Here is a 26,421-nt window from a genome sequence, read left to right as displayed (position 1 = left end):
CCATCAGGTCCAGCCCGTATGGCCAATAGTCAGAAGGTTTGTAAGATCTTCTACAATACAGTACATGGAAGGTGTGATGCCCTGAGAGCTGTCAACACCCCCAAACAAACTACAGTTCCCAAGATTCTTTGTGGGAACCAAGCGGCATAATACAATACTCCTTTGGATTCTTCTTTGGCAACCACTCATAGCCGAGTAAGATTGTCTTCCATAAACACGGTTTTAACAATGAGTTTGTAAGGGACTGTAGAGGCCAATTCTGGATCCACACGTCCTTCCACAGTGGGGACATTGGTTTCTGGGCAGGAGTTGATCTCAGTGTGGATTTGATAAGTGTGCCTTCCTCTTAGCACATTTCTCCCTTGCGTGCTGAGTTCAGGTGTCAAGCCCATGACACCTTTGGTAAAGACTGTTCTCCAATTAGAGCGCTCTCAGGCCAGTGTTTCCCAGTTGTCAGTGTTTATACTACATTTTTAAAGATTTGCCTTGAGACAGTCTTTAAACCTCTTTTGTTGACCAGCAGCATTACGCTTTCCATTTTTAAGTTCGGAATAGAGTAATTGCTTTGGAAGACGATCATCAGGCATCCGCACAACATGACCAGTCCAATGAAGTTGATGTTGAAGAATAATTGCTTCAACACTGGTGATCTTTGCTTCTTCCAGCACACTGATATACAGTAGTTCGCCTGTCTTCCCAAGTGACGTGTAAAATTTTTCGGAGACACCGTTGATGGAATCTTTCGAGGAGTTGGAGCGGCATAATAGGATACTCCTTTGGATATATGATGGGGGCCTTAGTCAGTCTCCCCGGCCCCGCGCGCCCCGTAGTGGGAGTTGGAGACGCATCCTTTGACTACATTTCCCAGGGTGCCTTTCAAGCTCTTGCCAGTTGCCCATGGAGAAGCGGAAGCTGGACGGGTTTCCGGTGCCTCTCTCTCCCCCCCTCCTCCGCCCAGCTCGTTCCCTTCCCGAGTCCGTGGCCGTTGAGGAGAGCGAGAGGTGCCGCCCGCCTCTCCCGTCCTGTCGCCGCCGCCGCCGCCGCCGCCATGGGCTGTACGCTGAGCGCCGAGGACAAGGCGGCGGCCGAGCGGAGCCGCATGATAGACCGCAACCTGCGCGAAGACGGCGAGAAGGCGTCCAAGGAGGTGAAGCTGCTTCTGCTCGGTAAGGAGAAGCGGGCGAGGAGGGTGCGGCCGGGGCCTGCTCCGCCGGCGGCCCCGGGGTGGGGCGAGGGGCAGAGGCGGGGGCAGCGGGACGGGGCAGCCGGGCCCCGTGAGGAGAGGCCGAGGTGGGGGTTTATCCCCGCGCCGGTTCTCTCTTAACCGGGCGCTCCCCGTTGGTGGCCCTGGCTGGCCCTCCTGTGGCTCCCGGGCACGTCCCGCAGCTTACTCGCGAGCAAGAGGGAGCGAGGCGGCCCAGCCCAAGAGGTCCTCTTGGTGAAGCTGCCGCTTTCTGACCCAAACGGCTTTCGTGTGTATTTTTTTTTTTAAGGCTCTAAGTAGTAAAAGTAAAAGTCCTACAGGCTTAAGGCCCGAATCCCAGGAAGTCAGTCGCGACTAAACTTCGTGGGCGAAGATCCTAGGCTTTCCCCAATTATTATTATTTTAACAGAAACCTTCCGATCAGGTTTAAGGAACTTTGAAGGATGGTGGTTTTGAATGGTTGTGCAGTTGCCCCACACTCACCCACTTGCAGTAGACCTTGAGGAAGGAGAAAACGGCCAGCGGTCTACCTTTCATATCACACAAAAAACTCCTTGCTGTTTGTTCCGTGTGTTGATAAGGGTTTGTTCTGCATTTGTGTTTTAAAGATCCCTTTTCAGGCCCTCCTCCAGGTTTTTATATTTGCAGAAGTATCTCTCTCAAAAAATGAAATGAAAGAGAGGGAAACAGATCCTTAGAACTAGTATGTAGGCAGCATCTGATGCCAAGTGCCTGCCTGCTCCTTTTGCTGCTTCTCTAGAAGTTTGGAGGAAGAGACCCCTGATACCTTGGACAGCTTGCCCCTTTGCCATGAAAGTGAGAAAGAGGGTTAGCCTCAAGCTGTTTGTCTTGTACTTATAGGGGACAGTGGAATGGTTTCTCTCTAGCAAAGAGCACAAGGATTACCTGTCTTCTGTTAGTGGCATCTGACAAGTGTACTTGATCTTCCTGGTATTTTTCTAGATATCCCCCCCCCCTGCTTTTGAGCCAGAACTTTTTCTCCTGAACTTCTTTTTTTCCTGGCGGTGCATCTGAAGACCTATGTTAGATAACAAGTGGCAGAAGTTGAAATTGCATTGCCTTTTCATTTGTCAGTTTTAAGTCACTGAGGCCAGATGTCATTCACTTCAGTTCTTTATTTCATTAAATTAATGAATGTAGCCATTCATTTATTTAATTTCAGGCTTTTAAAATAAAGCAACCAAGAAAAAGTAACAAATGACCCAATTCTTAAAGTACAAAATCTTAGATTTTCAAAAACCTAAAATAGAAATCACAGCAGGTGTGATAAACAAGAAATTAAAAATATGCATTTTATAACTAGAGGTAGCTTCCAAACAAAGTTTTCAAAAACTTGGTGATGAAGTTCCTTTTCAATGTTTTCTAAAGAAACTTAATGCTCATAGGATCAGATAGTGAATGACTGGAGGACAACAAAGCAGAAAGCAGAGGAAATATTTTCTTAATTGAGAGAATATAAACCTGTTGGGGGGTGTTCACCTAGGACAGGGGTCTGCAACCTTTAAGACAAAAAGAGCCACTTGGACCCGTTTCCGAAGAGGGGAAAAAACTGGGAGCCGCAAAACCATTGTGGCCCATAAAAATATAAACACCCAGAAGCTCATAGCACAATTTAGACAGGTAATGAAGAGCAGGTAATGAAGGCAAAATGGCAAAATATCACGAAACGCTCCCCCCCCCAGCCAAACAACAAGCACTGTATTAAAGGAACCGTCCGAACGCCTGACGCTGCAGGGGCAAATCTAGAAGGGGAAATCCAACTCCCCAGAATACTTCCGCCCCATGAACAGCACAAATGCAACCCTAAAAGTTTAGCAAACTTATGCAAAAGCACACAGCATGCACACTGCCCCAATCACTATTGGCCAGCAGAGGGGCTGGGCAAGGCAGCTGAGAGGGGCTGAAGCAGGGGGCTGATAAAACCCTGCTTTCAGTCCATGGGACTCCCACTTCTAGGGGGGGCAGGGGGCTTCTGGGGGGGCCGCTGCCCCCTCCTGCCCCCCCCCGTCGGTACGCCCATGCTCGGGCCCCTTTCGCCATGCTGCTTAAGGGAAGTCTGCGCCCCCCCAAAACAGAGCCTGGGACCAGTCGTCCCCTGAGCTTTTTCCCGCGCCCATCTCATCCCGTTGGGCCACGCTTAGCTTCCTTTTCCTTCCCAGACTGCCACGTGTCCTGGAGCCGGGCCCTTCCACTTTTTTAAAAGAGGGCTTCCCCCTCGCCCGCCGCCCCTGGCCCAGCCCGCAGCTGCCTCCTATCTCGTCGAGTCGTCGTGCCTCGGCGAATCGCAGCAGCCAGCAGCTCCAGCAGCAGCAGCCAAACACAAGCGCCGGGACAGGCGCCAAGGAGGGAAGCTGCTGCGGTCTGCTGCTGCCCCTGCGCTGGCACGAAACAAGGCACGCATGAGCAGCACAGCCGCCGGCAAGGTAGAGAAGTGGGTGGGCGCAGGCAGGCCAGCAGCGCGGCGCAGCGCCCCCTACATTTCGGCACTAAACGCACCAGCCCTGCCCGGAGCCGCAGCAAAGGTGCAAAAGAGCCGCATGCGGCTCCGGAGCCGCGGGTTGCAGACCCCCGACCTAGGAGTAGGTGTTTAGCTTACAAACAACCATGAGGTCTGGGATAAACAGCCATGTTTACAGATAATGGCGGATGGTATGGTATAGCATAGTACAATCCTAACCAATCCATGAAGAGTTTCTAAAGAGTTTATCCAGATTTGTTGGTTGGACAACTATGCTTTATTTATTACCACATTTTATTGTGTGTTCTATTGTCTTTGTTCTTAAAAATGTTATTGTTTAATGCACTTTTATAGTTTAGGTCCTAGTCTGTACTGACAATGTTGCATCAATTAAAAAAAATCATTTATTCAACTGCAAAGTCATGCATGCTGGGGTGGGTCAGTGGGAGAAACCCTTAATTAGACTGAGGTGGAAAGAGGTATTGTCCTCATTTGCACATAACACTAATTTAGCTTAGCACAAACTTAAGGTTCAGATGGCATACTAAGTAAACCATGGCTTAGCTTAGTGCAGCAGCAAAATGGCAAGGGAGGAGTTTAGCTTAGCACTGCATGTGAATCAGGCCATTGTGATCAAAGCCCACTAGACGTCAATTGCAGTGGCAATGAAAATGCAAAATTCTGCATTAGGAAAGGTATTTTTAAAAAAATCAGCTACAACTACAGTTAATGCTGTGCTCTGTTACCCATCCCATTTCAAAAAGGCAACTTTAGAACTGGCAAAAACTAGAAAAGGACAATTTAAATTATCACAGTTATGAAATCTTTGCCATGAACACTGGCTTAATGAGAAAGATTAAAATTAAAATTATTCAAAAACCACTAAAACAGGGATCAGAAATTTGTCGCCTTACAGATGTTGTTGGAGTACAACTCCCTTCAGCCCCAGCCAGCATGGCCAACAGTCCAACATCTTCTGGAGGACCAAAGGTTGTCCATGCCTGCATTTAAGTTAGAAGAACTATGTCACACAGTGGCCATGTCAGCATGTAATGTTAAGCCATTAATTTAATGGTTTAGTAAACTACCCTGTGCCCAGCTGCGTGCAGACCAGCCACTCCTGCTTTGCACTACCCTTTTTTCTAGTGGAGAAAGAAACCATGAATTATGCTTAGCATTATGCTGAACCTCTGCTCATGGATTGCTTCACCCCAACAAACTATGATTAGGAAGTCAGCATGATGAACACACACATAACTGAAATACTATGAATATTATGAGGTCTGAACCTGTATTTTCAATTGGGAGAATCATGATTTAAAACCCTTTGGGGGGGCAATTTTATTACCATTGTGCCTTAGAAGAATTATTGTCCTTTCTTTTTCTGCACTTTTTCTTTCCTTTTTCGCAGCATGGAATTTGGAAGCACACTTTCCCAAAGTTTAGTTACACCAATCTTCATCCCAAATTTGCTTGTTTATGCTTGTTTGTCTGATAGATCAGTGCTGTACATTTCTACTCAGGCGCGAACTCTTCTGAGTTCAATAGGGCTTAATCACAGGTAGGTTTGTATAGAACTGCAGGCTAAAGAATGTAAGTTCACAAACTGGTTCATAGGACCCCAAATGCTTTCATGTTTTTATGCTGTGTACAGAGCTTGCATGTAACTGTGCATGTAAACAGTATTTTTAAAAAATGCTGAAAGGAAAGGCGTGACTGCCTTGCAATGTATTCAGAAGAAAAGATAGAATTCCTAGTATCTGTAATAGAGCTTTAAACTAAACTACTTTGTTTATGGAGCACTCCTGCATTGATAGGGTTAAATGACTTAATAAATGGCTTTGAATCAATACTATTTTAAAACCAAAACTCCACTTGACAGTATGGCATAGTCTTAATTTGAAGGAGCTAGTCTTGATCAATCTACATATAAGTTTATTACTGAACTTGGTGGGGTAAGTGTGCATGCACATGTGTGCAAATTCATTTCCTTGTATTATCCAAACAATACAACCAGAGGTTCATGGGTACATTAATTAGTGTCGGTCCACAGATGGTTTATGATTTGCAGAATATTCATTTTGTTTAATAAACATGATGGATTTAAAAGGGATATAGACAAATTCTTGGAGCATAAGCCTATCAATGGCTACTAGCCATGATGGCTATAAGATGCTTCCAGGATTAGAGGCTCCATGTCTTTGAACACCAGTTGCTAAGAAAAAAGATCACGTTTTCTGTATAGATGGTGCTATTGCCATAGTAAAGCCTGCAGTGAAGGAATGATGAGCAAGGTAATTTGTTCGCTTCACTTGACTGTGTGTTTATAACTACTGAAAATTCACATGCAACAAGGAAATGGTTTTAGTTGCTGTTTTTAAGAAATCGGTGAACATAAAATCACTTGTGTTTACATAATGAAATATTCCTTGTATTCCTCAGAGTTAGTCGTATAGGACTGATTCACACATAATACTAAGCCATTGGCCATTAAACCATGGTTGAACATTGTGTGTGAACCATGCCCAACAACTTAACTATGGTTTGTTAACTGCCAACAAGTCACACTATGAAGCCATGATTTGTTGACATGTTCTAACTTCAGCTTTGCATGACATACTAACCAAGCACCCTTCCTTTAGTGTGGTTTGTTTGGCAAATGTCTGAGGTGGGGTGGTCAAAGGCAAAAGCAGCTGGAAAACAAACCGACTTTGGAGAAATAAGTCATGGTTTCTTTGTCTGTGGGACAACTTGTGGTTAACCCATGGTTTGTCAAACCATGACTTTGATGTAGGCCAAACCTTCATTAATTTCATAAATTTCTGGTTAATTTCAATATCCTGACAGTTTTGCACCCAGTCATGTAGGCTTCTTTGAGAAAGGCCCTCTTGCACCATCTTCATCCGGATTTATTACACTATGCAATACTGTAACATTCACCAGCCGCCAGTTCAAAATGATACTGTATTCTTTTAGGAAGGTTTTTTCTTTATGCTGCTGTTCACAATGCCTGATACCTGTTGTATTTGTGTGTTGGTGGTCTTTAAACAGAGCTCCTCAGATGGAGTGGTAAAGTGTTCTGTATGTCCTTGGTGAGATTTACTTTTTTGTGCTGGGGGGTATTCTGGAAGCAGTTACGTAAACTGTTGAATTGTGTGATCATAATTTGTCTTTCTTTCTCTCTGGTCATACAAAGGTCACTTACTTTTCCACAAACAATACTCTAGTCTGTCTCACAATTAGCACAATTGGGCAAGTACAAAATTCACTTTCAACCAAAGTGTGAATAAATTATTTGGCGTTTTACCAACAGTCAGCAACTAATAGATGTCTTTCAAGCTTCTGAAATACATAATACTTAGTTGAGGAGGTAGCATTGTAGACACATTTTCAGTCCTTTGGCATTTGATCCTTAGTAACTGGCCAGTTACTAAGGTTAACTGCATAAGATTTCAAGGATAAAGGGAATCTATGCAACTGAGAGAATGCTGCTATTACCCCTCCTTTATCCTCCCCACATCTCTCTGCTCCAAACAACACTTCTATTGTTCCATTATTGTTTTGCCTCTAGGAAAAACACTTTAATGAAGGGCCACTCCATTAAGCTGACGTATAGTTATTGCGTGGTTTTCCTATTGCCGTAAATAGCTAAATTTAAAGAAGTTGCATTGACCTGTCTACTCAAATAATGTATATTATTTGTCTGGTTCAGTATAACTTGTAGTTCACAAGCCAGTTGAACCACAGTACAGTAAATAGGTTCTGCCTCCTTCACTTCAGTGGGAACAATTATACATAAATGGAATAATTCTGTGAATTTTCAGGCTGCTTCATATTTTATAAAATTAATGAATATACAGTGTGGAGCCCTGTGACATGTGAGGAATGGATGACATTTTTTGACTGCAGGCACACACCATGGAGAGCTAGGGGGCATTTGTACCTGATTTTTTTTTCTGCCTTGGCATAATCCCCACGATCTACACAAATGATAAAAAGCATGCATATTATAGTCATTGTGCGTACATGTAGTATACTCAAAAAGTACCTGCTAATTTTGTGCCATGGCTTTGAGTAGTAATATTATCTTTCACTGCAACTAAGCTTTCTTAAAAGAAGGGGAACCTAGCTAGGTAAAACCTCTGTTTAATGTAGCAACATGAACCTCATCTAATTACTATTTCTATTAACTAAAGCTTTTTCCTCTTTAGAACAAGTTGACTGTAATTTTATTCCTTCTGTTTTGAGGTGGAACTTAAGGAAAAATGCCACAACTACTCACGATGAAGCCACCTTGCATAATAAAACCCCAACTGCTGTATCTTCTCTGCAAAGTCACTTCCGAAGGAGTGACTGCAGTGTAGAAGCGGGGGGGGGGGGGGGAGTCCTTAAACTTTCCACTTTTTGCTGGCTTTTTCTTGCAAAGTCGCACTCTGTCCTCCCCTGTCTGGGTCCCTGATCCATGTTTGCAAAATGTGAAGCACTGCTTCTATTGCCCGTTCCTTTTTGGTTGCAGTCATCTCCCTCCTGACTTTGTTTTGCAGGAAAGTAATGATAGCTGGGGTCCTTCCCCTGCACAGTTGTAATAAATATTTCAGGCCTAAGAGAAGTGGAACAGAGCTAAGGAATATTCCAGGTTCCTGGAAATGTAAGAAATCTTACATAGATCTGTACACATAAAAAATCTAATGCTGGGTCATTCATATCTTGAGGCTGTTGCCCCAGAGTCTGAAATGTGTTTGAGCTCTTCTTCATCAGGTTTTCAAATTGAGGAGCAATCTATACTGAACCTTTTCATAAACAATGCTGCAAATTCATCTTCCTGTAAAATATCCCATCTGTTTAGTCTTTTAAAATATCTAAACCAGTTGTGGGAAAGCTTTGGCCCACTGTATGTTGCTGAACTATAACCCCATCAGTCCCCCCAAGCATGGCCAGTAGCCAGGGTTGATGGGAGTTGTAGTTCAACAACATCTGGAGGGCCAAGGGTTTCACAAACATAATCTAAACAAAGCACTAACTTTTGTTCAGTTTTGGGTGTCAGTGTATCTTTGGGACCCAATGCTATCTAGTTAAGTCATGAGTAGAATATGTTTGCTTGCTTTGACAATAGAAGGCTGCTTTTTAAAAATAAGAAATTAATGTGAAATGCACTACTGAAGCTATTGTCGTTTTTTTCTGTATACATCATGCTACCCAGTTCACCAGTAATTGTGGTCTTAAGACCTGGATCCTGAAAATTTGGACACAATGCTTACAGTATCCTTCCCTACTATTCCGTTCTGACTTCATTTGGCAGCACAACGCCAGTGTAAAGAAAATCCTGTTCTTCTTGTAGCAGAACTTAAAAGCAGCTTGGTATGTGATCTGCCACCTGAAAGGGAGTTAATATTTTAAACAGTATATTATTTCCACATGATTAGGAGTGGCTCAGAGGCATAGCAATTGAGAGTTGGCTCTAAGAAGCAAAAGCAACTGCTGATGAAATACATGCAAGCTTCTCTTCCCATCCAGAGACTTTTATTTGGTTTGCGCAATACACTTTAGAGACAACCTTCTTGTCTTTGGGGAAAAGTAATTGCTAGGGTTATAGCCAAGGGATTTTGAAGTATGTAAACAAGTAGCAACATTCAATTTATAAACACATAAGAAGCTGCCTTATACTAAGCCAGACCATTGAGCTATCCTACTCAGTATTATCTACAGCGTATGGAAGCAGTTCTCTAGGATTTCTGATAACGGTCTCTCCCCCAGTCCTACCTGTAGATGTAGAATTGAATTTAGGACCTTCTGCCAACGATTTATGACCCTTCTTTGAAATCTTGGGGAATTCATGTTTCATAGTTCAGTACTAACCATGCAAAAATTTAGAAACTCAAAACTTCAGTATATGCTGCTGTGGGCTTTAGGCATACATCTGTGTTGTCACATGTACACACAAATGGAAGTGTGTGATTAAGTGTTTTATACACGTAATTATTTGGTCTTTATGTATCTGACAGTCTTTGAGAGATCAGTAGTGTTTTGCTGCAGGAAGTATGAGAAGCATTTATAAGTAGGTGATGGGTAATCCTGTATACATATGTAGGTATCCCAGTTATTTGTATAAAGAATGCAGATGTTCATTTTGTAAATCCTGACTTCCAATGAGGCTTAAACTGCCAAAGATTACTTGCAGCTGTTGCTAAGAGGCATGGGAATTAAATTGTATGTAGTGTACTGGTGCATGGAAGCTTCTGGAACAGATGGTTGTTGATATAGAAAAATAGTTAAATTTTGAACTCACTCACCAAGATTCTGCTTTCTCAATTTCTGCATCAAATTAAAACAGGTTTGCTTATTTATTTTTATAGGTGCTGGAGAATCTGGTAAAAGCACCATTGTGAAACAGATGAAGTAAGTAAAGCGGCATATCTTTTAGACTGGTACCTAATCCAATTATACTGCAGAAATTAATTGTACATGGAGGATCTTCGCAGGGTTTGAAAGAGCTCTGTTATTCCCCACTTCCCCCTGCCATGAAGGCAGTGTAAGGGAACATCTGGGGATTTGAAAGTTTGTATGCTGCTCCTTTTCTTGTCACATTGTGCTGTTGGTGCACATGTCTTATTGGGCGGGGGGCTGTGAGGTTACAAAGCTATTGAGTCCTGTCATGATCCTCTCTTGGTGCTTTGCCCATTGTGCTAGTGAAGTATGCTAATGTGCTATTGCACAAGTAGATGGTACTTCAGCTTGTGCAAGGGAGTGGGGTTCCCTGAACTTTTTGCTGGTTCATCCTTCCTGCTGCAGCCCCTGTTCCACATCCCACCTCATTCCAGAGGATTCCCCAATCCCAGGGAACAGTTTTTGAGAGGACAAAGGGACTGCAGGGGAAACAAGAGCCAAGAAAGCCCCATTATCTTGGCAATAGTTAAACTACAACCCAAAACGTTTAGGTGAATGTAAGGAATAAAATTTTATTTGTTACTGTTTTGTCTTGCCCTTTCTCAATGAGGGGATGTAGGGTTCTCTTTCCCCCTTCTCATCATTATAACAACTCTGTGATGTGGGTTAGTCTGACTGACAGTGACGGGCTCAGTACCTAGCCTAATGGCTGAATGGGGATTTCCCCACTCTGGGCAAAGCACCAACTGGTTAGTATTTATTTCTTTTTCAGAATCATTCATGAGGATGGCTATTCAGAGGAAGAATGCAGACAGTATAAAGTGGTTGTCTACAGCAATACTATCCAATCCATCATTGCAATAATAAGAGCAATGGGAAGACTAAAGATAGACTTTGGTGAAGTTGCCAGAGCTGTAAGTGTATTGTATTGATTTAAAATTACTACTGATTTAGTAGTAATGATAATAAAGTGCTTGTCTATTAAACTGGTGGTGGAAATACCACTACCATCATGTGTTTATGCGTATACATTTGATCAAAAAATGTGAGGAGTTGGTAAACTGTGTTCTTGTTGTTTTGATGTTATTGTAATGTTGCCAGTAGATGTAAAGGACTACCCATTCCCATGTGAACCTGACAGTGCATTAAGATCTTTGAGGGCTTTCTCTGGACTTCTGCTTTCAGATGATTAGGTGGTGGGTGGTAACTGGGAAGCAGGTCTTTTTATGTTAGAAGTGCTGGTGTGTACTTTGTCTTTTCAGCTCCAAGCATTGACTCTCTCCCCCCTCCCAAGCTCTTAATTAACTTTTAGATGCATTCTGTTCTAGTTCGAAATCTCTGTTAAAATGTGGGTTTGTTTGCTCTCTGCTGTTTTATAGCTATTACTGTTTTTAATGGTTTTTATGTTACTAGTAGTCTTATGTAAGCTTCCCTGGACATGTAAACATTGAAGGGTGGGGTACAAATCCCTTAAATAAATAAGTGCTGTCAACCTCTGAGAATGTTCTTTTGTGATCTCTTAAACAGCTCAAGACATGTTAGACAAATTTGTAGCTTCTGCCACTGTGCTTCTTTAATTAATCTATCAGTACTGTTTTGTATAATTAAGTAGGAGAACACCTTGCTGAAACTGTCCATCTTCCTGTATATCAGTCATTTCCCCCATTTAAATTCAAGCTGGTGATTATTATTATTTCAATTTTTTAGTTGCTTTATCTTGCCCAAGACAACCCAAAGCAGCTTACAACCAACCACATGTAGTGTGTGCTCCCAGTTATTCATTTTAGTCAAGGCTTGAAGTTTCTTGCACCTAACGCCATAGATGACATAAGACTTGGGAAAGGTGAACATGATTTGATTGGACAATTTAGTCCCAGAAACTGGAGCTTCCCCATACTTGCTTTAAAACTTTAATTATCCATGATTTAAAAAACTAGTTTGGTATGCAGTTGATGAGCATCTATTTCAAAAAATTCAACTTCTTTTTCCTAATTTGAAGCTATATTTCTTGTATTTGCAGATACTTATTTTGCTTAAATTGCTCTTTTCCCAGCTTAAGACAGTGCTCAGCTACTAGTTTTGCAGCTTTAAAACTTTTTAATTCATAAGCATAAGCTTTTATTATTTCTTTGGCTCTTGCCATTCTTATCACAATGTGTTTCATAGCTGAGTAGTAATATTTAAAGTAGTCCACAAAAGCTTATGCCATAGGGCAACATCCAGTTGTGTCTGTTCACTAGTAGAACAGACATCTGCTCATGCAATGGGGCTTCCTCTTCTCCCTCTTGTAGTCTCCCACTGCAGATCTGCTCTGGAGGGTTGTGGGGCACAGAGGGCTCCAGAAGGGAGGAAAAGAAGAGGAAGTCCAATTCTATGAGCAGGTCTGCTTGTGCAACACTGGATATCTCCAATAATAAATAAATCTTTAAGGTGTCCCAAAGCTCTTTATTGGATGAGCGTGTTTCCCAACTGTCATATCAGACTGCAGTATACCTTCATTTTTGGTAGTTCTGATCAGCATAGCTGATTCTTTGAATTCTGGTTGTGATGCACATCAAATAATGGTTTGTTCAGTTAGCAATTGGTTGTTTTGAAGTAACATTTCAGAGAAGGAAACTGCTGCTGGTGGTTGTGGTAATCAACCATACCATTGTAAACTTGCATTGAAATACTTCCCCTAATGTTGGTTGTTAAGCATATGTTATTATACTGCACATGATAACAGCAGTGTTTAATTTGCCTTCTTCTGCAGGATGATGCTCGCCAGTTGTTTGTACTAGCTGGAAGTGCAGAGGAGGGAGTCATGACTCCTGAACTGGCAGGCGTGATTAAGCGGTTATGGAGAGATCCTGGGGTCCAAGCATGCTTCAGCAGATCAAGGGAATATCAGCTTAATGATTCTGCATCCTAGTAAGAATGCTTTTTATAGATTTTAAGCACTTTCACAGATAAACTCATGCTCTTTTAACCACCCACATAGGTGTTATACTTGTTTTATCAGAACTGTTGTTTATTTTGCAGAGTTATTATGGCAAGAGCGATGAATACTCCCAAATAATTTCTGTGGTATTTCTCAAAAAGCTGTGAGGAAACCTGATGTGAGGATGTTAAAATGCATTTCAGGAAAATTCCTTAAGCTTGACAAACTGGACAGTGAACAGTTAATGAAGGCTTGGCTTTGAAGATTCCATCAATTATGCTTAACTGATTAAAGCGAGTTCTGTGGGTCAAAGGAAAGGGTGGAGCCATCTGTCCCAACACCACTCACTTTTCTTGTCTATGGTATACTGGATGCTTGGCAACCTGCCTTAAATGGCAATCTTGATATCTCCTTCTCAAAAACAGTGGTACTAATCTTTTTTATTTTGACAAAAAATGTCATCTCCCCAATTCTCTGTGTTTATTTTCTCTTGTCTGAACTTGGGGAAGGACTGTAGCTTGGTGGTAGAGCATCTACTTTGTATGCGGAAAGTCCCAGGTTCAGTCCTGGGCATCTTCAGGTAGCACTGGGAAAGACTGTGGCCTGTCATTTGTTTAAACTTGGTCACTGAGGACAATTGAGGAGTGGCAACAGTTCTTTGGACACTGCATGAACCTATTATTTCATTCCAGAACAGTTCTTAATATTCTCAGGGTATAGGTGTTTGCAACACTTCCTGGAGACTTTTTTTGCCTTTACAGTGGACCCTCCAGATATGAACTTAATTCGTTCTGGGGGTTCGTTCACATCCTGAAATAGAGGTGTGCTTCTGTGCATGCACGCGGGGTGAAACCCGAAAGTATACACTTCTGGGTTTGCCGTGACCGTAACCCAAAGATTCCGTATCCAGAGGTACGACTATTTAGCTTGAAGTCACAATAAAAGAAGCCATTTATACCCATAACAGCAGTATGAAGCTGGCTATGATTATAGGGAACAAGTATCATTCTTGAATAGATTTTCCTTGGCATTGCTGCCCCCCCTTTTGTAGAACAATGGTTTTATTTGCATTTGCCAGTAATTTAAACCAAGATATTCTTAAGAACCTGTGGAATATCTATTTTGAGATAGATACATATTATTATTTTTTATACCAATGTATGCAGCATATCATAGAACGAGGGCAATAAAATCACTAATTCCTTGCTGGTTGATAATTTGCCGAACCAACTCTTTGTACTACCAGATAAGGTAGATCTAAACCAGCTTTACTTTTTTAGAGCTTGCTGCTGAAACGTAACTATACTGTATACAGATGACTAACCTGCATGGAAAGAGAGTATATCATCTGTTTAAATAATTCACTGCTTCTTGTTTTCAAATGAAGCTCTTAACTGTTTTCAGGACTTGAAGTAGCCAGTTGCTTGGAGTTTTCATTTAATCCACTCAAATTTTGGTTTTAGTTTCAGGTTGCTTTTCCATTGCCTAATCTAAAAGCAGGACAACACGCTCTTCCTTCTAGTGTGGGCTGAAAAGTGAGGTATAAATGAATGAAATAACAAATAAAGTTACAGTACTGTTTCACATAGCTGTAGTTTAAGTATAGCATGGAAGGTCACAGGATCTTTGTTTCCCAGCAGAAGTATTTTTATTACAAGAAGATGAGATCATAAACTTTGCCCTCCCTAGATAATTTGTTAACATCAAACCCTAATCAGGAATCTGCTTCGGCAAAGGAATAGCATCTCAAGACAGTAATTATATTCTTTGAGTTACATTTAAGTCATCTTACTGCTTTGTGAGACTTTATAGAACCAGATGAGACTGGGCTCTCCGTTAAAAGGTTTAGCTGTAAAATACAGTTAAGTGGCAGTGCAGAATAAGGCTGCCCTTCCTTCTGCTGCAGGAGAAAGCTACCGGTAAGCTGGAGCCAGAGTACTATATAGTAACTAATGTGTTGGATATGGATGTGGATAACCCAGATTCAAATCTTGTTTAACTGATAAAGCTCATGGTACCCTTAGGGCAAGCTACTGTATTTCATCCTTGGTTCCAGCACATTGTGATTTTCAAGACTGGTTTAAAAGTCTGTTGGTTCTTTACGCATCTTTAGAAGTAAGTAAAGTCATAGATACTTGTAAAAAGAAACCATGGGGAATGGGAGCATTACCTAATATTAATACCTAATCATATAGTACAAGCTTCCCTAACCTGGTGCCCTCCATACCTTTTGTACTACACCACTCAACACCCTGAGTCTGCACACTTTTTAGTCCAAAATATCTGGAGGGCACCATGTTGGAGAAGACTGACAGAGGAAATATCCTCAGATTTCAAGTACTGTGTATAGTTGTCACTCCTTGCAACAACCCTTTTAATGTAGACCTGTTACTGAGTGAGGATCCGTGAGGTTGGGGGATAGTGGCTTGCCTGAAGTTAACCAGCAAGTTAGTGACTGAGCTAAGATTTTAATTGGGGACATAGTCTAGTCACTCACTTTTCTTAACTGCTGCGTAACACTCAACTTCCTACCAATCTCCATGGAGTTTCTCTCATCACAGCAACTCAGGCAATGATACATACCTCAAGCTTGCAATCCTACCAATCTATAGTGCATACTCTTTAATTTGTGTCTTGTATTTCTCCCCTTTGCCCGCCAATATAGAGGTAACTATCGATTCTTTCTACATTGCATTTCCTACATGTATATCTTATAACTCTTTTTTAATGTTTCAAATAAGCACCATTTATATAAATGTTCTTTATTGAATAACTTAAGCAAAAAAGACAGGACCTTGCCTTATGGAGTTTACATTCTCATCATCATATTAGGGACTACTTTGGCTCAAGCTATTATATTTACTGATTGTTGTAAAACTCGAGAATTTATAGTGTGAACATTGCTAACGATGTTTTGGAAAGCATTAAGCCTGTATCTTAAAACTACAGTGGTGCCCCGCTAGACGAAAATAATTCGTTCTACGAGTGTCTTTGTAGAGCGAATTTTTCGTCTAGCGAAGCGGCAATGCAGCGCGGAGGTTTCCGCACCGGAAAAATGTTTTTTTTCGTCTTGCGAGGCAGCTCCATTGACTTTTTCGTCTTGTGGGGCAGCCTTCCGCTAGCGAATGCCGTTCGTCTAGCGAGTTTTTCGTCTAGCGAGGCATTCATCTAGCGGGGCACCACTGTACATTTTAAGGCAGCTCTTAATGTAGCTCTCTCATAAAGAACCCAAAATATATCCATTGGCTCCAGTTTCAACTGAGGTTGCAAACTTACGTAACTTTGTTAACATGGAATAAATTTCAACAGTTACATCCAGTAAAGGCAGTGCTTAACTGGTTTCTAGTAATCTACAACTATATGACAGTCATGACACCCTGGAAGGTGAAGAAGAAAAATAACATTGCAGAAGAATTTTTGATTTTTCTCTAGATGAGAATAAGGCATAGAAAAAGAATATAGGAGTAGCTCACAAAAATTGTGCCTTAGTCCAAGAGAGTGGATAAAAATGTTTTTATCTCCTTTCTCCATCTCTCTTTCCCCTTTAGCTACCTTAATGACTTGGACAGAATATCCCAGCAAAGTTACATTCCAACTCAGCAAGATGTTCTACGGACCAGAGTGAAAACAACAGGCATTGTAGAAACGCACTTCACTTTCAAGGACTTATACTTTAAGTGAGTTACGTTGTGGGTTGTAGGGTCCCATTTGCATATTACTATCACTCCACTGTTCTTTGGGTTGTGGTGTAAAATTTACGACTTTTACTTCTGTGCATGTTGTGCAGGTTTAATTTGGTTTTGGCTTCACACAGTGTAAAGTATCTCTGTCCTTCAGTTCTATTCTTGCTGGAGATTTTTGGTATCAGTTCACTTTTTTATTTTCATTGTTTTGTTCTTTTCAGCTGCTTTTATGTTGGGATCACAGACACAGGTACTGAACCCTTCCTTTATAGGAGCATATATACTAAAAGGATACTGACTACTGTTTTACATTATTTGTTGAAAGCCCCACCATACCGACGTTTCAATTTGCCACGTGTTTATTTTCCCGTGTTGCAGTTGGAACTGAAATTAACATGGCTCTGTGAAATGTGCATGGCTTTTTCAGCAAAACTGTGTAGAGAGAGTACTAACCAGTCAGTAGAACAGAACATTGGCCGGAAGCATGCACAGGTGTTTAAATGCTTGCCATTTATAGAGCTTGATGTAGGACAGGGGATGTGTATTTCCCCCTGGAATACATGCGTAGTAATTTGAGACTTGCAACCCATGTACCTCAATGTAGCTTGCCACCATCTTTATTGATCACCCCTACAGGGATTGCCATATGCTCTTTAAATGCAGCCTTTAAAGTCCCTTGGCTCTGTTTGACTATAACTTCCATCACGTCCCATGTCTCTGTAAAATATAGTGCCTTGCAGTATATATAGTGGGACTGGTAAGAGCTCACATCCCTCCTGCTGCAAGATGCCACCATGTTTTGTGATAGGGTGGGGGCCTTGCTATAGAGGTCATAGAATTCAGAGAAATGTTAGACACACTGTCTGAGGTTTAAAGGAGGAAAGTGTAAGGAGCCCTGCTCTATGAATACGTATCCACCTTAACAGAATGGGCCTGACCTAGGCAGTATCCTTTTAAGTATGAATTCTCCCCTGTTGCCTCCTATCCTTCATGCCAGCCATAAGGATGCATTGAAACCCAGTATTCCTCTACCTGCCACCGTGCTATTAGATAAATACTCATTTCTGATCATATGCTCCACCATAGCCTAGTTACAGTGCTTTATCTTGATAGAAGGTAGTAGTAGTAGTAATAATAATAATAATAATAATGTTTTAATAAAGAATTTTATATATGGCAAAATGAGTTACTACCTATGCTTGGATTTCTGCTGACAAGGCTCACTTGCACATGTCTTTTAATTGCACTCCAGTTGGTTGGGATATTGCTTAAGAATACTGTTGTGTTTATTTTATAAATGCACAGCAAAAATGAAAAACAAACCCAAGGAAGTTAGGATTGGGTGAATGTCATGTTAAGTTTGGTTCTGGACATCACGGTATGGCTCTGGAAAATTTATCGTGGATGAGCTTGTGTTCTCTATATGTAAAGTGGGAATAATGACCCCCACATATATAGAGGATGAATGAGAAAAACTCCATAATATATATATATGCTGTATTAGATGAGTGTGACATAACTAGTGGATCAAATCTGCTTTTCTGCACTCTGGTCCAGTAAATTGAGCCTTGGACTTGGGCAGTTCAACACCTCTCTTCCCTTCTCGTAACGTTATCTGAAGTCTTCTTTCCTCATATGTAGAACTGGACTATACCAGCAGTTGTTACTACAGTTTTTAAGTTCTGTTTAAATTATTAACTTAAATAAAACATTTTTGGAGCTCCTTGGCTTCTCACCTTTCTAGTATATGAATTAGTTGCCCAAAATTGCTTTGGTATGTAGTATCCAAGATCAGATGTAATGATAATTAACTAGTTACAAAATGCTGTAAATTGTGGCACAGCTCGATAGCACGTTCTGACTGTTAAACTACCAGTTAAAGAAGGGTGTGAGTATTTTAAGACTTTTTCTAAAGCAGCATATCATTTTCTGTCTTGCCTTATTTACACCTTTGCCAGAGGGCCTAACCGAGTTGGGAGGCAGCTTTGTTTGCTGTATGAATATAGGTCAGGGTAGCCAACATAGTGCCCTCCAGCTGTTGGACTATAATCCTTGACCATTGTCCATACTGTTGGGCTGGTGAAAGTTGGAGTCCCAACAACATCCGGAGGCTGGCCACCCCAATGTAGGTGAGGCAGTAAAAGCTGTCAAGAGCACAGCCATAAGAACAAAGAAGACTAAATAGGACTCCTGTATCCATTCCTGCAGTGGGATTTTTGTCTACTAAATAATCTCATACACAAGCTGATAGGAGGGGTGGAAGGCAGATTCTCTTTCTTTCTTTCTTTCTTTCTTTCTTTCTTTCTTTCTTTCTTTTCTGTGCTTATATCTAATTCTATCCTCCTAAATGCAGAACTCCTAAATGCAGAATCACAGAAGGGGAGGGTTTAACTCATTCTTAAAGAATTCCTGATGCATTATGTGGACACAGCAGCGCGTATGTTGTTTAAGTAGGTTCCTCATTTAAGCTAGCCAGTCTTAATGTTTGGCTTGTTGTGCGGTTCAGCTAAACATAAAATAAGACCATATTACCCTTTAGGGGAAATTTAACTAGAAACTAGCAACACTATGGTGTTATGGCTTGTAAACGTTTGCTGCTGGTTAGCTTTCCCACAGTAAACCACTTTGTAAGTGCATTGACCATTCTGCAGCAAGAGGTTGCGTAATCAGCCATTGTTGTTCAGCAGCCGCCAAACAAAATGCTGTTCCCAAGCAGCAGAAGGTGATAAACATCATATGCTAGCATAACATTCAGGCTCTGTGTTGAGCAAGCTTACCCACCTGCGTGATATGTCAAGAGAGATGTCCTTATGTTTTGCTGTGGCATTTCCTCCTTTCTATGCCACCTTTCACTCCAAAAGGAAATCATTGTGCTGAATATGGGGTAAATTGTTATAGTCTACTGTTGGAGAATATGAATTCACATTGCAAAAGTGAGATTTTGCTATTTTTTTGGTTCTTTCTTCAGCGTTACTGCTGTTAGAGGCAGGATAGTTTTATACTTCAAGGTAAATATTTCCTTTCCCTACAGAAGTAGACAGGTCCCTCTTCCCAGTCCACTTACCTTGAATACTTGATAAAAAGCACATTGCTGCTGTTATGATCCTGTTATTTCATGTGATTCTTAGATTTTCTGGATCATATGCCCATTCAGTCTCTATCAAGAGATGCTAATCTTGTTCTTATAGCACAGTCCAATGAAGTACTATGCTCAATAGACTTCACTGGAAATTATCTGGAGTTACGCATATTGTTCAAAGTGTATAAACAAATAATGTTTTCCCTGGGCTGTTCACTACTTAAATATTTCTCAAGATTACTAAATTATACCATACGTTAGCAGTTTATCAGCCTCTGCAATAACATGTTTCTGCTAAAGCAGATTGATAGCACTGCTGAATCCTACCCCATGTCAAAATCATTCTTATTTCCCAACTTGACTCCCACTCATTAACCTGAAGTGGTAAGGAAACCATGATATGTGGTGACTACTGCTGACAATTTCACATGATCAAATTATTAGGAGATCCCTAATTATCATAACTGAACATACTCATGGGCTTTGACTTTGAGAGCATGAGTTTGCCAGTGGAGGTAATACTAAGCGGAGGAGGAAGGTAGTGTATTGTGGGAGCTCTGCATTCATGCAAGCAGGCAAGTTGTAGAGGTACTTGGCCTAGTGGTCTCAATGACTCATCTGGCTTTTAGTGATTGTTTGATTATTAGAATCCTTATGATAGTTTTTGCTAGGAAAGATCAGCATGTTTCAGTTCTTCAGTAAAACAGTGTTAGAGCAGCATAGGTCATTCAGCTTTGTAACAACCCTATGGTGTGCTTTTGACAACACTGTACACAGCACTGTAATTTATGGCATAATGTAGCATAATAATAAAAGCAATTTCTCTTTCTGCCAGGATGTTTGACGTTGGTGGCCAGCGTTCAGAACGTAAGAAATGGATCCACTGCTTTGAAGGCGTAACAGCAATTATATTCTGCGTAGCTCTCAGTGATTATGACCTTGTTCTTGCTGAGGACGAAGAAATGGTAGGTTGCCATAGAGTTAAATGTTAGTTACATGCTGCATTACGTAAACTGTGGTGGAAACTGACTTTAAGCTTTATGTAGTTTGTTTAGGACAACTTAATTTAAATGACTTGTGTTTTGAAAATTACTAAGGCATAGAAGCAAACATTTTTTTGTATGTCTCCTCAAATTTCCTGCAGTGAGCGCTGGCAGCAGCACTAATTGGCAGGCTGTGTTCAATAAAATCTTCCTTGCTCCCACCCTCCACCATTGAATATGAAAACTACAGTAGTTCTTAGCTGTGAAGGAAACAAAGCATCTGGATGAATTTTTGTGAAACATCATCTAATTGTGATAACTGAAAAATCTTTTTGTGACCCATTTTTGCCAAAGTTTAGGAGTTCTGATATTTGCCCAAATGATTACTAGTACTTTCTTATCTGAGCATCAGCTTTGACTAAATCACATTATTTGCACTAGTAGCTTTGTTTTCGTTAGTGATTATGCAAAGTTGCTGGGGTATTACCTTTTCAACGAGATGTTTTCCTCCTCCCAGAATCGTATGCATGAGAGTATGAAGCTCTTTGACAGCATTTGTAACAACAAATGGTTCACAGACACGTCAATCATTCTTTTCCTAAACAAGAAAGATCTGTTTGAGGAAAAGATAAGGAGGAGTCCACTAACAATTTGCTACCCGGAATACCCAGGTAAGGTAAAAAATAATGGGGGGAATAGGATGAAAACAGCTTGTTGCTTTTGTTTTAATGCGTATTTGTGACCTCAGTATACCGTATGTACATAATATTTTTCTTTGTCCTATTATCTATCCAGCCTTTAAAAAAATATAGATCCCTGTCTGATAGTGTTCCTGCTAGATGAAAACAGATATGTTAGCATTAGCTTGGCTCTGTTTACTTATTGTCATAGGGCTTGAATACTTCATGTTCTCTCTTAAAGCCCAAGGTTGAATTTTCTGATGGAAGGAGACACCTAGACATTTCCCCCCAAATTGAATCCTTTCACTATGTATGATATGAAAGTGGTAGTTTCTCTCGGCATTAAAATTAATTTTTTATAATCCTAGTTCTGAAACTGATGCCCTATCACCAGCAATTTATTATGGCCTACATTGTGAGTTCTGTTGCCCAAACTTTCAAAATTTGTAGCACAGTGTAGTCTTCCCTCACTGCTTTGTTGTGTCCTATTTCCACAGAATTTCTTCCTATGAATAAGCAAGTCATGATTGTCCCAACAGCTGCAAATTACTGCTTCATGACTGTTTGCTATTTTCCTCATAGAGAGGTCCAAAAATTGTGTCTTGGCTTTGTAGCCAACTATTATGCTTCTGTAACCACATGGTTCTGCCTCTAGCTGTAATGATGAAGTCTAGACCAATCAGAAATTATCAGACTGCATGAGATATATGGATAGGCCTTTTAGGCAAACACTCTTAAAAGATGAATTATGCTTCTTACAGGGAATAAATAAGCAGTCAAAACCCAAGCCACAGCTTTAGGTCCAAAGTACTGTCATTCATGACACCTGTTTATGTTCTCTTGCAATTGAAATTGGTAGTTCTTAAGCCTCTTGGATTTTATAAAGTATTGCAGCTTTTTAATTTTAAAAAATCATTGCTTTAAAAACTAAAAGAGGGGGGAGCTAATAGCTAGTTTTAAAAACCAGTGTAAGATAATTTATTACAAAAGCCAAGAAAGAAATAGGTTTTCAAGAACAATGAGAGTTCTTTGGCACCCGAGTACCACTTTTTTTTGCATGCATTTTCATAAACACAGTTTTAAAACATGGTTAGGAGGGACTCATGCCTCAGTTGCAGAGTGTATATTTTGCATGCATGAGGTCTGAGGACCAGCCCCTGGCATTTGTAGCTAAAGAGATACCTGATAGCCAAACTGAGCTGAAGGAAAGCTGTTACCAGACAAAGGAGATGGTATTGGATTAGATAAATTAGATAGTCTGTTCACTATAAGCAGCTTCATATATTCATATATTGGAGACTGTAGTCTTCTGCACAGAAGAGCAGGCTCTGCTAACTCAGTTGGACTGAGTAAGTCTGCCCAGGATCAGGTTATTTTGGTTCTTCCATTTACAATCCCATCTGTACCAGCAGCCCCTGGGCAGGTTGTACAATGGCCTGATTCGCACATGTTGCAAGAGGTCCCGCCCCCAGGGTGGTCCTGCACAGTGGCCTGCCTGCGATTGGCTGTTTTGCAGGCGGGCTACAATCCAGCCAACTCGTGAAGGTCTTCAGACCACATGTGCCAATCAGGCCTCCCAACCCAGCCACCATGGGATTGTGACAGTGAACAGTGCCAGGCCTCAATGCCACCAGCCCAATTAAGAGGTAAGCGGCCTTTCTGAATCATAGCATTACGTACAAACATTTCACAAAATCCAAGCAACACCTGCATTGCAGGGGGTTGTATTAGATGACCTTCAGGGGCCCTTCCAATTCTACAGTTCTATGTTTTATTAATGAAAGCACCTCACTTTGCAGTTAGTCTTACTAAGAAAGGAGTCTGACCACTTTTAATCAGAGGCAGTTATTTAAAAAAAAATCAATTTACCTATAACCGTGAAATGTATAACGTTAAGATGAAATGAAATATATATCTCATTTCAAAACATTTTACCATTACTCATTAGCTCCAATACAAATAGCTACTAAATGTGTGTGTGTGTGTGTGTGTGTGTGTTTTTTAAAATAGTAGGGTTTAAATACGTTTTTAGTTGCCTCTGAAGAGTGGTTACACTTGAAGCTTGTTAGGTAACAACTACATTGGAGGACTTCCGTAAATTAAATCTCCTTTTTTTCAGCCCATGTTGGGGTTTGTTTCTTTTCTTTTGATTTTGAGTTGCCTGCACACCAAAGACACTGAGTGGCTCTTGAACTCAATCTGATTCAATGTAGTACTTCACTCATGGCACCCAGTAACTGCAGCACTATTTGCACTAAAGAAGCAAAGAAATAAATGGTAAAGTTTTCTGATCACAAAAGATTTGCATATGCCCTGTTTGGGGAAATCGAGCTGTGATTGTGTTTCTTTAAAATGAACTACTTATTTTGTGATTGCTTCAACTAAGAGGTGTAGACACAGTTTCCCAAGTCTAGGTGCATTTATTTTGCCTAAAATGATGGCAAAGTGTGATGACTGGAAACAGTTACTTTTCTTTTCAAAGGCCTGTAAAGTCTGTTTGCAAGTCCTTAAAGTGGTGTTAGTTAGTAGAAGTTGTCATTTCCCCCCTCCAGGTTCTAATACATATGAAGAGGCAGCTGCATACATTCAGTGCCAGTTTGAAGACCTGAACCGAAGAAAAGACACCAAGGAAATTTACACCCATTTCACCTGTGCCACTGACACAAAGAATGTGCAATTTGTTTTTGATGCTGTTACAGATGTTATAATTAAAAACAACCTGAAAGAATGTGGACTCTACTAAAAAGAGAGCGTAACAGTGAAATGTAAGTTTATGAACTTTGTAGTCTCTTCTGAGCTTTTGCATTGCATAAGCAGCTGCCTGGCTATAACATGAACTTCACCTAATGAAATAAAATTATTTCCATTTCAGGATGTTGCGTTTTAAGAACTGGACTGTTTATTTGCTGCCTTGTGGGACAGCTGCAAGCATGAACAGGACCGGGGAATGAAAACAGCATGCAAAAATCCTTGCATTCTTTAGCACAATCTTCTGTACTAGGGACCTTTTTATTGATATGGGATGCGGAAGTTAAAATTCCAAAAATGGAACTACTGTTAAGTGTGATTTTTTTAAAATCATCCAGGCATCATATGGATTGCATAGTCTCAAATATGTACAGCTGTTACGAAGTTGAGATCCCAGACCTTCAATATGTAGCTTTCTTTCTTTAATAAGCCACCGCCGCTCTGTTTTTAAGGTTTTTCCATCAAAACTATATATTTACTAAATTTTATTTCCTTATTTGCAAACAGACTTGTTTTAAAAACAAACAAAAAACACTTAACTATGCACATGATTGTGACCAGATCACGCAGAAAGTATTCCTCTTAGCAGGAACCTTTTGTTTTTAAAACTTGGTATGGTCAGAACTTGATATACAGTAACTGCAACTACTTAAAAGGGCCTTAGGATTCTTATGGCCAAAGCAATGGCTTCTTCTAATGTATAATGTTATGAGCCTGCTACATACACTGTTAGGTGCTCCCACCCCCAAAAGAGAGATTTCCTTTAGCAGGGTAATAAGTCTTGTCTGACTTAATGGCTGGGGGAGGGGGTTAGCCTAGTTTATGCTGATTACCAAATCACTGAGTGTGCTACTAATGTAGCAGATGGAAATCTTCTTACATGAAATGCCTGAATTGGCTTCTAGGTAGAAAGGTGAGTTGTAAAATTACAAACTGCAGGGGGTGGGGAGAGAGTGCTGCTACAAAGCTACTTAATCAACCACTTAATTGTTTGTTTGTGTGTGTGTTTGGTCTTAAACCAGTGGGGAGTTTTGTAGCCAGTGCAATTTGTTCTGCATTTACCAGGGCCTTTTCTCATAGGAGATTTCAAAAATGTATCAACCGCATGCTTTTACTTTGTAAATGTGGTGCCAAGTTCCTGTTTGCCATTGTTATTACTGTAGTGATGTTATTAACCCGAGTCAGTACATTTATTTGCTGAAACCATTACATTGAGACTCTTTTCCAATTTGTCATGTACAGTTTCAACCTGATGTAGTTATTGGCAATATTAAAATGGTGAGTTAAAAATCTTAATGTTCCTCACTTTATTGGAGCCATTTCTAGAAATGATCTAGGGATCTTTGTCAGTCTCTCTTAATAGCATTTCCAGGTTCTGTAAATAAAGATTTTAGTTAGCTGGATTAGCTTTTTCATATAAATAACTGAAACTTTCCTGTCTTGTTTCCTGAAGAACTCTGGTGTCAGGTATTTTCTGTTTGTTGACACAGATAAGGCTGAGAATTGTGGTAAGTTATTTCTACCATTAAGTCATATCAGCAAGATACAGCAATAATTTTCTAAAGCATTTCTTTATGCCTGTTTGTTTGTTACCAAGAATGATGATGATTCTTAACAGGAAAGAGTGGTAAAATTCTTACTTGGTAGAATATTGCAGATCACTAGCCTAATCAGTTTCTCTGTGCACAAACTATGGTAAAATACTCTTGGTGAATTAATGTTTAGCTTGCATCAACTCTATTCACATTTCACAAAAGGGGAACACAGAGTCGATGCCACTTGCCCAAGGCCATTTCTGTGAGGGCCGATTTCTTTGATAAATGTGCATGTGCAAGACATCCTTTGGTCTTTCACTGACTGGCCATGTCTGGAGGTAATGCTAAGCCACTAACTATGGTTAAACGAATCATCCTGCACATGCATTGTGTGCTAGTCTACACACTTCACTTCTCCCAGGTTTAGCTAGCTACTTTGTGATTTGTTTCCCCTCTTGGCAAGGAGACAAATGAAGTGTGAACACTTTGCATTATTTCTGAAGGTGGCCTTTGGGTATGTGAGTGTCTGTCTCAGGTGAAATTTGAATCCATGTCTTCCACGCACAATATTAAATCACCTAAACATATGATCCTTATAATATTAGGCCTGGTAAAATGTTTGAAAAAGTATTGGGTGGCTTTTGAAAACACAAATAAAACCTGTAGAGGCATTTGTTACTTTTCCAAATAGGTAACACTGTATCCACATTTTTAATGCATGTTTCT

The 26,421-nt window shown here is 40.6% G+C and overlaps 1 protein-coding gene across 1 annotated transcript; it reads left to right on the top strand.

Annotated features, from left to right (window-relative positions):
* Nucleotides 1-952: 952 nt before the first annotated feature.
* GNAI3 (G protein subunit alpha i3) lies at nt 953-25,456 on the top strand. Its single transcript, XM_033152476.1, has 9 exons — nt 953-1,166; nt 10,037-10,079; nt 10,840-10,981; nt 12,820-12,977; nt 16,536-16,664; nt 20,585-20,714; nt 21,250-21,403; nt 23,965-24,177; nt 24,285-25,456. The coding sequence occupies exons 1-8, from the start codon at nt 1,049-1,051 to the stop codon at nt 24,153-24,155; spliced, it is 1,065 nt and encodes a 354-aa protein (XP_033008367.1). The 5' UTR covers nt 953-1,048; the 3' UTR covers nt 24,156-24,177; nt 24,285-25,456.
* Nucleotides 25,457-26,421: the final 965 nt, after the last annotated feature.

The sequence above is a fragment of the Lacerta agilis genome, chromosome 6 (genome assembly GCF_009819535.1).
Source record: "Lacerta agilis isolate rLacAgi1 chromosome 6, rLacAgi1.pri, whole genome shotgun sequence".
NCBI lineage: Eukaryota > Metazoa > Chordata > Lepidosauria > Squamata > Lacertidae > Lacerta > Lacerta agilis.
The sequence above is the reverse complement of the archived record's forward strand: the minus strand, read 5'-3'. Positions and strand labels throughout refer to the sequence as shown.

Coding starts and splice junctions, on each gene's coding strand:
- GNAI3 (XM_033152476.1), top strand. CDS start 1,049: ATGGGCTGTACGCTGAGCGCCGAGGACAAGGCGGCGGCCGAGCGGAGC. Junction 1,167..10,036: donor GGTGAAGCTGCTTCTGCTCG/GTAAGGAGAAGC, acceptor TTATTTTTATAG/GTGCTGGAGAATCTGGTAAA. Junction 10,982..12,819: donor TTGGTGAAGTTGCCAGAGCT/GTAAGTGTATTG, acceptor CTTCTTCTGCAG/GATGATGCTCGCCAGTTGTT.